Source organism: Solea senegalensis, linkage group LG10 (genome assembly GCF_019176455.1).
Source record: "Solea senegalensis isolate Sse05_10M linkage group LG10, IFAPA_SoseM_1, whole genome shotgun sequence".
NCBI classification, from domain to species: domain Eukaryota; kingdom Metazoa; phylum Chordata; class Actinopteri; order Pleuronectiformes; family Soleidae; genus Solea; species Solea senegalensis.
The window spans coordinates 10,889,324-10,901,882 of record NC_058030.1 but is presented as its reverse complement, the minus strand read 5'-3'; the positions used below and the strand labels follow the sequence as shown (position 1 = coordinate 10,901,882).

At 41.0% G+C, this 12,559-nt stretch overlaps 1 protein-coding gene across 1 annotated transcript; it reads left to right on the top strand.

The window, feature by feature from the left end:
- The first annotated feature begins 6,689 nt into the window (after positions 1 to 6,689).
- Positions 6,690 to 8,912, top strand: cdkn1cb (cyclin-dependent kinase inhibitor 1Cb). Its single transcript, XM_044035356.1, has 3 exons — positions 6,690 to 7,412; positions 7,596 to 7,710; positions 8,166 to 8,912. Exons 1-2 carry the CDS (start codon positions 6,872 to 6,874, stop codon positions 7,703 to 7,705), a joined length of 651 nt encoding a protein of 216 aa, XP_043891291.1. The 5' UTR covers positions 6,690 to 6,871; the 3' UTR covers positions 7,706 to 7,710; positions 8,166 to 8,912.
- The last annotated feature ends 3,647 nt before the right edge of the window (positions 8,913 to 12,559 follow it).

Genomic DNA, 12,559 nt, shown 5'->3' with positions numbered 1-12,559 from the left:
CATCAAATACCATATCCGGTCTGGGTATTTCAAATTAAAGCGCACCCCGGCAATCTTACGTTCAAGTGGAAATATTGTGAAACATTGCCGGACGTTTTGCACCAGCTACTGTGCTATGCTATACGGTGCTTTGCTAATCCGACAACCTGACCTATCTGGCGGGTTTAGCTCAGTCAAGATGATCCGTTTAAACGCTTTGTTTATAACAACAACTGGAAGTTAAGTTTTAAAAAGCCCAACGTAATAGCAAACAGACTACATATAATCCTATGAGAGTGCGGTATTTATTGGGGTGTGCGATAAAAAACATGATAATCATAAGTGTCCTAAAAACATGTTTTCAGACATTTTTATGTCGTCACATCCGCATATTGACATGCCTGACGTCAGAAGATAGATAGACGACAAATTGATGACAATGTCACAGAGGAAATACTAAACCAACATGTGGGTATATATTTGATTTCATAAACTCAATGAAAAATATTGTACATATGTATTGAGTCACATTCAGAATTGAAGAAGAACTTAATGCAAGCAAATTCAGTCACCTACCGTTATTAAAGATAAGATAAGACAAGATAAGAGTCCTTTATTAGTACTGCAGTGGGGAAATTTAATGAATAATAAACATGCATTTCCACACGTGAAAGTGCAATATAGAAAAAAAGTGAAAACAGAATGTACATTATAGACAGTTACTGGAATACATACAGTGTATACAGTATGTACAGTGAATATATACATATACATATACATACATATATATATATATATATATATATATATATATATACATATATATATACATATACATATACATATATATATATATATATATATATATATACATATATATATATATATATATATATATATATATATAGACGTCTGTTGTCTAAAGTCCACATACTTATATTGTTTTAACCATTATGGATGCTTTTTGTTGCAGATTATACAATCTAGGTTTAAAGAGTTAAATCCACTTTCTGTTGTACGACAAGAATCGTAGCAGCTAAGTGTTTTTTGAACACTTCAAAGAAAAAAAAATGTGTTCCTATATTAGCTTTAAGTTTATTTTCTCAAAGATCCATTCAATGTCATACTCGCCACTCAGTTTAACCCTTTGTTGTATGGCTGTGATCATGTTAATGAATATGCAAATTAACGGTGATGTTATGAGATTAAGGGCATTCGATATAAAGTTTACAGGAAAAAATAAATGTTTGATCATAAAAGAAAAAGGATGATCATAAAAGGAAAAAACAATGTTTGATCATCAAAGGAAAAATAAGGTTTTGATCATAAAAGCAAGAAAGCATTTGAGTTAAGCCATGTTATACCACCATGTTATTCGTTATTGTTCATTATTAACCTCTGTATAGTTCATGATGAATTCAGTAAAATCAAGTGACGTTAAAGTAATTTTTGTAGAAGCAGTCCTAGTTAAGTCCCCACACACTCAGCTGACAGCACATGGCAAAACCATATTTAATCTCGTTCAATCAAAGTTACAGGCCCCAGGACAAAAGTACAAAGGAGAGCTCATCTGTATTGATATCATACTCAACCATGGAAATTGTCCTTTTTATGGCACTAAATTTATCTTGAGGTCGTGCAAAGCCAAGTTTCACATTGGGAGATCATGTCCTGTGGTCAATCAGTACTAATTACTGTAAAGTGTACAGCATCCTGGTTGCATTCATTTAGTCTTGTTAATGCATCATATGTCAACAAGCAGGGAAATATTGGTTGTATTTACGTTTGTAAATATGCAAATCTAACATTAGTTTTTGCTGCTACTACAGGATTCATTATGTTTTTCAGCCACTGCCTAAAATACATATGTAGAAAGAATATAATGACTTACCGTCGTCATAATGTTTTTTCCTAATTTGACATGTGTTGCCATTCGTGATGAACTGTCCTCTCTAATTTATTTTGTCAAAAAGCAAAGGAAGGGAATGATAATTAAGTGCTACTGGTGTGTGCATGTGTGTGTGTGTCCGTAGCCAAAGGCAACACTCTCCACAGGCGTGGATGAGGCAAACTGAGCCAAAACAGCCAGTGGACATTAAAGTGTGGGTAGAGGGGTTTTGTAACTGGGTAAATCAATAAGGTTAGGCGTCACCCCAGGCTTTGAGTATTTGTCTTTTTTTTTTTACAGTGTTTGACTGCATGGCAAGTATTCACATTCAAACAGACAACCCTTGATTGATTGTGCCCCTGAAGCCATTCATTGTTTTAAATCAACAAGTATTTTTTTGATTGGACAGAAAGCTCTTTTTCTTTTGATTTATTGAAAGCTCTGATCCAGAGCTTTACACATGCAGTACCTACTTAGATCCCATCATTGGAAAGACATTAAAAAAAAGGACATTGCAAGTCTGACCTTTAGAGACAATAAATTACTACCAAAGTAATGAAGAGCAGAGTTACAGTAAAATCAAGTTCACAGACCAGTAAGACAAAAGCACAAAGCTGAAAACTCCTACCTTGTAGCAATGCATGAATGTCATTTTATCACCTATAATCATTTTGTTTATTATGGGTATTATAAGAGTTATTTTAGCTGTATAGAAAATGTTCCTTAAAACGTGCATCTCATTAATGTGCATGTTTTAGTTGTAAGAAACAAAGTTCAACAATTACTTCCTAGGGTTAGGGTTAGGTTTTTAATTTGTTTCCTATAAAAAGTGTGCCATAGTGTGTGCACTGTCTGTTGCTGTTTGAAAGATGTCCTGTTTCTGATGACGCATATAATTTGGTGGAGTGGATGAAACAGCGGCTAACTCAAGTAGGAAATTGCTCCACAATGGTGGGTTCAACAATGGCTGATTTTAAGCTTGAAGGCAACATGTAGAGAAAACTGTTTTATGGGTGTCATGTTGGTTTGCGGGATGTAATGACCATTTATTCCTGTGGTGTGGCCTGCAGCCCCTGTGTAACATCAAAAGGACGAGTTTGTTCAGGTGAGTGGTCTCGGTGGGGGTGCACGGCACACCCAGGAAATGACCCTTTAGTTGAAGCCGTCTTAGGTGAAAAACAACCAGCACCACCTGCCGACAGCAGCCATAACAAAGAAGACCACAAAACACTAAAATCTGCGGACAAGAGAGAGACGGTGTAAATAAGTGGCTCAATACAATTGCAACATGATTTGTACTGAAAGCTTTGGTATCTCTTCAGATGATTCCTGCAGAAAACAATGCCCATATTTATTATTTACACTGTGGCTCAAACTCTACACTACATTAGAAATGCACACACTGATCTTTGTCATGACACCTGGAAACAAAGCATTGTATTGCATATAAATATGCTACTACTATAAATAGACTACTGAAAATGAATTGCTGCCTTTCTAATTCAAAGACATCTGAAAATGCAAACATATTATAATATTATATAACACATTATTGAATCTCTGACTTTGTATGCAGAGTGCACACTGAGAGCATCACCTTCAAATACAAACTGTACGGGCCTGTTTTTGTTCTTTGCTCCATTGATCCACATAAGAGTCTGGAGAGCCTGGGTCTCTTTAACACGCATTTAGCCCTTGGGATGTTTCCATTAATGTGAAAGTGTGTGTGTGTGTGTGTGTGTGTGTGTGTGATGAAAGGCACATGCTGCTGCATTTTTCTGAGGAATGGGTGGGAGTGCATCTCAGAGAGTGACTGACCGTACCTGCTGTTCTGATGAAATCTGTGAGATAGTATCTTCCTCTTTAGAAAGCACGAATACAGACTTTCTCCTCGGACATTTGTTCCCCTTCAGACATGAGCTGATAATATCCTTTTGTAAACCCCAAGCAGTTTGAAACTAATCAGAAAGATGTGAGAGATTACTTGGCGTCTGGACACAGTTTTATGTAAATGATGAAAACAAAAGCCCTGTTGTAATCAAACAGTTCAACAAGATCTAAAATTCCTTCAGTACCATGATATTTAGTCACTTTTACATTCACATAATGTAAAGAATGCAATGAATTGTCTACATACACTGGGCTCATGACAAAATCAACAATTCTCTATTTCACCACTAGAGGGAGCCAAACGTCTCTTATTTATGAGAAGGGAATCATTTAGTTTCATGTTTCTGATCACAATGATCACTACAATGATCAATCAGAGGAAGCATTAATCAAAGCTCTACTCAACTTGGATCTCGTGTTTCCAGTTTTAATTAACTAAACAATCTATAAAACGTGTTAACATTCATTACAAAGATTAAAAGAAAATCACAGCAGATGTGTAAAAGTAAAAGTTAATCGTGTTTTCATCAGTTATAGTGCTTTGTACAGGCTCTACAAAGTTCAAAGCTCCCCGTCACAGATCAGAGTCTTTCTTCTTAAAAAACTTCTGTCACTTTATATTCTTACAGTTGCATGGAAAGGAGGTGATTCCTCGTAGCATGACACTCCCAGGTCAGCCAGTTCTTACTCATGATTTAAAGACATAAAAAAGTTTTCCGCACTCTGACCAAAAAACGATTGCGTGCATGTTTAGAAACTGTGTTCCACCTCGTGATATGGCTCATGTGGACACATTAGCAGTGTAACTAAAGGAAAGGACAGAGAGTGTCTGACCTGACACAGGCCTGTTAACAATGCCACTGCCTCCCCAGGTATTCTCACACGATAACTCACATGAAACTGTTGCATCAACCTACATGATCCTCAGATGACATCTCAGTGTCACATGACACACATGCATTGTTAGGCCAAGTGTCAACTGACAGAAGTGAAAGATTATTTATTCAATTAAACATTTTCCTGAGTTGCTGCTTTACCAATGTGAAACTAAATCTTTAAATATCTTTCTTTTATTAGAACAAATAATTTATCTGTAGAATTTGATGCAATGAAATACTGTCATTCAGAGGAGTGGAGATTAGCACATACAAAGAGAAGAGACTTAAACAGAAAAAATAACGAATGTAAAAAACAAATATCTTCATCTTCATTCATCTTCTGTCCTCCACGTGAGGGTCATGGGAGTAACTAACCCAATCCCTGCTGACACAGGCCAAAAAACAAACAAATACACGAAACAAAATAACAATCAAAGTTAGATTTTCATGTGTCACTCATATATTTGTGTATGTGCAGTTTCCTGTAGTCGATCAGCATCACGTGCCAACCAACGTGACAGCGTTTGCTGTGATAACTGAGATAACAAATATTTATCTGACTGTGTTGATGAAATGACAAAGCACATTTTATGAGCTCTTACTGCAGTGGCAGCTCTCAGCCACACGGGGGCACTGTACACTTATCAATCCAATCCAAGGCGTTGTCTGTCCTCCCTGGCAGCCGACTGGCGACTCCGCAAGTAACACACACACACACACACACACAGATTTGCGCAGCATTCGAAGAGCGCACCCTCATGGAGATAATGCATTCCCTAACCCCTTATCTTAACCTTAACTAAGTGTCTAACCCTTACCTTTACCCTAACCCAAACCTACGCCATAAAAACAGGTCTTAACCCCGAAAAAGCACTTTAATGTTGTGAGGACCTAAATGTCCTTACTTTCCCCACTCTATGGTTTTTACGATTTTGGTCCTCACAAAGACACACATACAAGAACACACACACACACAGACAGAGAGAGTGGGAGTGGGAGTGGGAGAGGGAGAGATTGTGCGCAGCTCCTCTGGTCAGGACACAGTCACTGACCAGTTAATATCTAAACCCAGTCTTGTCGTGACCACAATTCACATCCCGATCCTGACTTAAACCAGAGTCTCGGTAATTAGGTTCTGCATCATTAGGACCAGGTCTCATTGTCTCTTAGTCCTCCTCGCCATGCAGGAGGACTACGCACTGGTCCAAGAGAAAGTCAATGTTTTTGACCAGTTTTATTATGATTTACACTGCTTTTTTTTAATTCACTGGGGAAACTTGTAACTGATGGTCAGTGGAGAAAAATATGGGTTTGAATATAAAAGGATGTGGTGTGAGAACTCTTCAACTTTTCATACACGTCAATGAATTATTTTGTATGTATTATTGTATGGTTAGTGTTCACGTCGATGACGTATAGCAGCTCTCCTCCTCGCAGCCCGCTGGGTGCACATACTATATGACCCGAGGAGCTTATTGTTATTGTTGTGAGAGAAGAAAAGCAGGGAGTGTGTGTTTGGACTGTTGAGGGCGAGCGTGTGTGAAGCTCGAGGGGGTCAAACATCGGGCAATTTACCGGCTCAGAGAAAGCTTTCCTCGCTCTTTTCATTCTAACGTCACAATCAACAACAAACAGCGAGTTGACTCGCTTGTAAAAACTATTCAGACTCCTCTTGCGACACAGTGAAATAAATCAACCGTGGGTCCATTATCGGACGCAAGGGGGGGGGGACAAATATCCGTGTCCGACAATGGATACAGGGGTTGGTGTGTGCCAAGTGTCCACGGCGAGGCCAAAAAGTGTAACAGCGACACATTTCACGCTGACATCAGGAAAGTGTGATCAGGGTTATCGCAGCAGAAACAAAACAAACCTGCGCTCTGCTCCGTGTTCAGCGCAGAGAGAGCGACAGAGAGAGAGAGGAGCGACGGGAAATCAGGGTGGGGGATGTGTATGTGTGTATGCGTGTATGTGTGCGTTACTGGAGGGGGTTGGACTTAAGGCAGCCAATGAGGAAGCTGTGCGAGGTAGCTGCCGTGACAGAGGACTCGCACTGAGGTTATATACTCGAAGTCTCGGCACGAAGGTACATTTAAACTGATCTGTGAGGTGAGGAGAGACGCGACAGCGAGGAGACACTATCACAACAACACCAGGAATAAACACCCGCGTCGAGTATCCTCTGCGCTTTTTTGGGAGCTTGTTTGGGGGAGAAAAAGAAAAAAAAGATTTGGAGATGTCCAACGTCCAGTTATCGTGCAGTGCGCTGGAGAGGCTGGTGGCCAGGAGGACCTTCCCTCTCCACAGACGCACGAGCGTCTGTCGCAACCTCTTCGGACCCGTGGATCACGACGAGCTGAACCGGGACATGAAAGCCAGGATGCTGGAGATTTCCGAGCGCGACCAGCAGAGGTGGAATTTTAATTTCGAGGCCAACACCCCGCTGGACGGGGATTACGAGTGGGAAGAGGTGCCCGTGGATAAGACCCCGGAGTTTTATCAGGACTCTGTACAAAACGACAGGAGCCGGGTCCCCGCGACGCCCGTCAAAACGCAGGCGCCTTCCTCGGAGCCTGCTCCAGCGCCGGAGACGCCGCTCATGGATGTGCTGGAGCGCCTGGTGGTGCCCGACAGCAGCGGCAGCGCTCCCTGCCAGGTTAAGGTCAACCAGGAGAACCGCACAGACAAGCTCAACTCAGGGAAGACGAATCACAGACACGTCCCGTGTGTGCGACGCAAGAGGACGCCCAGCGCTGACAACAACACGCACATCACAGGTAAATACGTGACATTTGTTTCACACGCCGTGACACTGTGGGTTCCCTTGTGTGTATTGGCAGCGCTCTGCTGTCCAAATGACCACATTATCTGTGACGTTCTTGTGCGTATTTTACGCACACGTAGATCCACGATATACATGTTCTAATTCCTTTTCCCTTTTCTATCTATCTCCTCTTCAGACTTTTTTGTGAAACGAAAGAGAGCTGACAGAAAAGCTGACACGAGTGGCTGTCATCTCTCCAAATCTCCAATCCCCGTGGAACAGACTCCACGAAAGAGAATCCGTTGAAAGAGGTAAATTGAGATTTTGTTTTTTTAACAACTCGTCAAATGTTATAAATGTATTCCTGTCGCGCTACTTTGATGTGCTTTAGACTGTTGAGTAATTACATTGTTACAATGCTGCATTATAATTAAGTCACTTGTGTTTTTTGTGTTTTTCTGGGATATGTGTGTTAAAGGATTAAAGGCAGGCTTATCACGGAGAGAGAGGGGAGGGGGGTGGGGAGAGTGTGTGATGGTGAAATCGCAGTAGTAGTGATAGTAGTAGCTGTAGTAACACCAGTGGTTGGGGGAGGGGGACGTGCGTCACCGTGTGGCGGGAAAAGGCTCGGGTAAAGGGTGACGCCTGCTGCCGAGGTTACATTTCCTGTTTTCTGTGGAAAAGCTCGCACTCGTCTTTCTTCGCACTCGTCGCTTCTGCAGAGAAGAGACTCACCGTTTTTCTTTCATTCTTTTTCCTCCTCCAGGTTTTTTCTCTTGTCGTCGTTGCACTACTTTGCCTTTACGCAATTTGGGAAGAAGGTGAAGACGTTTTGTCCCCCCCATCCCCCGCTTCTCTGACGCTGGAGAGGAGGACGCGGACGAAGATGCGGGGAGGACGGAGCCCCGCCGCTCGGCTGCTGCGGCTCGGCAGAGCGGAGCCTCAGCACCGGAGCAGACTCTCAGGACCGAACGGTTTGGGGCGGAGGTAGAGGAGGAGGAGAAGAGGGCGAACTCAGCCGAATGACATCTATCCAGTACAAATGTAGCATTCATTATTGCTTTTGCATACAGCCACTCGACAGTGTTAAATGTTTTAACATCTGTGCAATCCTAAATTACTTAAAAAATGTCTACACTGGCCAAAAGTGTACAGCTTTATAGAGACAATAGTATACAAATGTTTATTTCTTTTGTTTGTTTCTGTAAATGTATATTTTTTAAGACTATTCTAACTTATAATTTATTTATGTTTCCTTATATTTGTCGAATGCCTTGTTGATTTAGCCAAAGGGCATATTCTATTTCTTATTTTATTTTAATTTTATTATTTACATTTTTTAATGTGATTTTTGCAATCATGTAGCTTACCCATAGTCCACACTTGAAAAAGTAGGTTTCTTTGTGTTTCTGAGCCGTTGTTGTTGACGTTGTTTTTCTGTGTTTTTTCGTACCTACAAGTGCCCTAATAATGTCTTGCAAAAGATGGGAATAAAAATTATTTTTCACTTTAACTTGGTGTGTTTTAATTTAAGTCAGGGTTTTTTTTTATTCCAAACCACAAAAACTGTCATTTGGGAAAGGATTTTTTTACATTTACATATATATTTAAAATAGATTAAACAATTTAAAAATGATTATTTGGGTTTATTCAAGTACCACTGATGATCCACACAGTGTCATGACCCTGCACTGTCTCCTCGTGGACGCAGGTCCCTTTCCATTGTGTCCTGCATGTCTCTGTCTGCACACGGGCTCTCTTACCTTACGCAGCCTATAACACATTCAAGCACGCAGCCTTGGGCAGCATGGCAGCTGTGGGGTATAGGCTGGGATTTAAAGGCCCTCTCGCTCCTTTAAAGAAGCAGCAGCTGCCTTTGGATCTCCGCTTTGTCCACCACGAAGACACCCCCACATCTACCCGCACTCAACAAGCCTCTCTATAGACCCACTCACACTCACTGTTTACCCCGCCGTGGATACACCGGGCGTGGAGGCCACCTGCCAGAGCTGGGAAAAGAAAACTACTAGTCTTTGTAATTGTCCTTGTCTATTGAAACAAACCATTGAACAGGTCATACTTGCAAGTTTACCATTAAATGAAAGAAGCATTTGAATGCACGCTGGGCCTGCACTCACTGTCGAGGCGCAGCAGGGACAAACAACAACAACACAGCTCATCATTTTCCATAAGTTTCTCTGCGTGTATGAAAAGCCGTGACTATTATGACACGCATGTTTTGATGAAAATGGAGACTTTTGATGGCCAGGGTGACTTTGTCAGCTCTGCGCAGCCATAAGCGCTGACGGGCTTGTTCTGATTTCCAACACAAAGCACTCGCTGGCTCTATTCTTTCCTTTTTGTTGCCATATGGCAAATCCATGTAGACATAGCCAAGACCTATTCAGTCAGCCACAGAATGTCCTGCACCAGAGAACAAAGGACACTTTGTCTGGCTGCTCTATTGATACGAATGGGCGAAAAAATATTATAATTAATCTATGGCTATATCCAGCTAATTAACGCCCATATGCCCACGGGGAGCTGCAAGGCCTTTCAGTGTAGTTTTAAATTCTCAATAGTTTACATGTTAAAGACAACAGCTGTTCATGTGTTACTTTAATGAAGTAGCCTCTATGTTGGAGACTGGACACAGTCCCCATCAGAGTTAAAGAGGTCATCCTCCTTTATTTGTCTCTACAGCTGTGTAACTATATAGAATTTGTCTCATAAATGGACCAAAAATCGCATTCATTTCATCAAAAAGGTGTTGAATTTGAGCCATTGAGGGAGAGGTTATGGGTTAAGACACATTTCAATGGAAAGCTGAGCATCTCAAAAAATAACATCAATTAAAACGGTTTGTCTTGTTAGAAACATTAAATCAATTTAATCTGACTCATCATGCATACTAAATGGAGTTTGTCTACAAATAAAAAACAACAACAACAACAGTCAAATAAGCCAAGGACTTAACATTTAGTGGCTGGGTGGGGTTTTAAAGTTTAAATGGACGCCATTGTTACTTAATTCAAGGCTGCGATATGACGGACATAAAGGAAAGAGATGACAGCTAACATGCAGACCCCATTAACAAGCCTATACTGCAGGAGAATATAACCAAACAGGCAGCTGCTGCTGATGGAGACAATCAGCCTCATGGGCCCTTCAGTCTCCCATCTGACCTTTAGGCCTATCTGCAGTTTCATCAGTGTCTACACAGGAGCCTCTATGCCAAGGCCTCAATCACCAAGGAAATTATAGTTCTTTAGTCAAATTACACCTTCACCAGTCACATATTACTTATATGCAATATACAATTTAATACAATTGTTTCAGGTCTTTTATATTGTCATCATCAGGTTGATTTAATCAGGTAAAATGTGCAAAACAAAGAAAAATGTTCACTATAATTTCAAAAGATGTCAGAAAAGCTTCAATTTTATATTATGGTTTGCATCAAAACAGGCAGATGTTTCAGTTGCTACAACGACAATTACAATTCGTCAGTGATTTTATTCAAACGTTTCTGCATTAAATGCAAAAAAAAAGTGCTCTTTTTTGGGACTGAAGTGAAAATAAACACAGACGCATTTATGTCGCCACAGGCCTGTGGGTTTCACGCAAATATTGCGACTCGAAATATCATTTTTTGAGGTAAAAAAAAAAAAAAAATTACTAAAAACACACAATTAATGGGGCAGTCTGCTAAGACTACAATTAAATATACAAAGACGGAAAATCAGCCAAGGGGAATTAGCATTTTCCATGACCATCTGGCATCAGCGCAGGCGACAGGGAACAAAGGAGAGCTGGATCGAGAGGAGAGGCGAGTGTGCCATCGCATTGACCTGCAAATGAGTCTTTGTCACCGAGTTAAAGCTCCCTGACCCTCTTTACCCCCCTCCTAAAAAAAGACCTCTTTTTTAAAAATCTATAGCGTGACGAATGGAAGGCCTGGATTCAGATTTGTGTGTTTTGGAGCTGCAGATCAAAACTCTCCAGGAATTATTGACAACTGCAGACACGGGCCTGTATCGCGTTTGCTGTAAATAATGTATACATATACATATATATATATATACATATATTTAATCTCGAAGCAGATAAGATGAGTTTTAACTGAAAAATAAGCAGGAACTCCCCCACTATATTTGTTTATGTGTGGATGATGATGTGTTATTGCGCACGGATCTGCTGAGCCACTTTACGCATCACCCCCAAAAATCTCCTCATTGTCTCTTTTTCCCCCTTTTTTTAATTTCACTGTAATAAAAAATCGGAGTAAATTCATCCCCTGATCAAAACCGTGAAAGGTGCACATTCAATAATCACTGCTGCTGCGGTGTTTTTCTTCAGGATGGTGAACGTTAGAGTGTGGATGTCAGTGTGTGTGTGAGTGTGTGTGTGAATGTTTTGGTGGGATGGACGGTTGTTAGGTTGTGGGACACCTGCGTCGCCCTCGTCAGCCCAACCCCCCACTCCCACTCCACTTCAGGGTTTGAGTGAGTCCGCAGACAGAGACCCACGCGTTTGCATAAAGGTGAATGTGATTGTATCCGGTGGAGAGGGACCCTCCCTCTTCTTTTGTCTTTATCTGTGTGTGTGTGTGTGTGTAAATTTCCTATAACGATAAAACGCGTAAATCAATGATGAAGTGATTCAATTTATGAAGTCACGAAGTCATGTTAAAATGTTAAAGAAAGTATTTGAAGTAAACGTTTGTGCGCAATACATACTTCAGTCCTATAAATACAATGACAGTATATAATAATGTATTCATAATTCCATAATTATACAATGACACGCGGTGATGATGACGATAAAGTCACCACGCGACGCTTCAGTACGTAAGTGAAGTCGTTGGAACACCAGAGCTTTGGCGCAGAATGCGTAATAAGGCGCACGAAAAGGCTACAGAAGAGGATTATCAAACTGTATACGGACCTCCAACAAAACTTATTGGTTTGGGTTCCTCCACACACAGGCCTGCCTGCTCCACCCCCCCACCCCCCATCCCCCGCCTCACGGGCCTTTTTCTTCTTACATCCACTCAGTATTCATGCCCATGGACAACAAAGCGCACGACTCAATCCACGCAGGAGGCGGCATGACAGGGAACTCGTGGCAGCTTTTCAAATACCTCCTTTCTGTTTCTCC

What these genes read in the sequence shown, in the direction of transcription:
- cdkn1cb (XM_044035356.1), top strand. Translation starts at nt 6,872, where the DNA reads ATGTCCAACGTCCAGTTATCGTGCAGTGCGCTGGAGAGGCTGGTGGCC. An exon ending in CAACAACACGCACATCACAG is followed by an intron (nt 7,413 to 7,595) that starts GTAAATACGTGA and finishes TCTCCTCTTCAG; the next exon opens with ACTTTTTTGTGAAACGAAAG.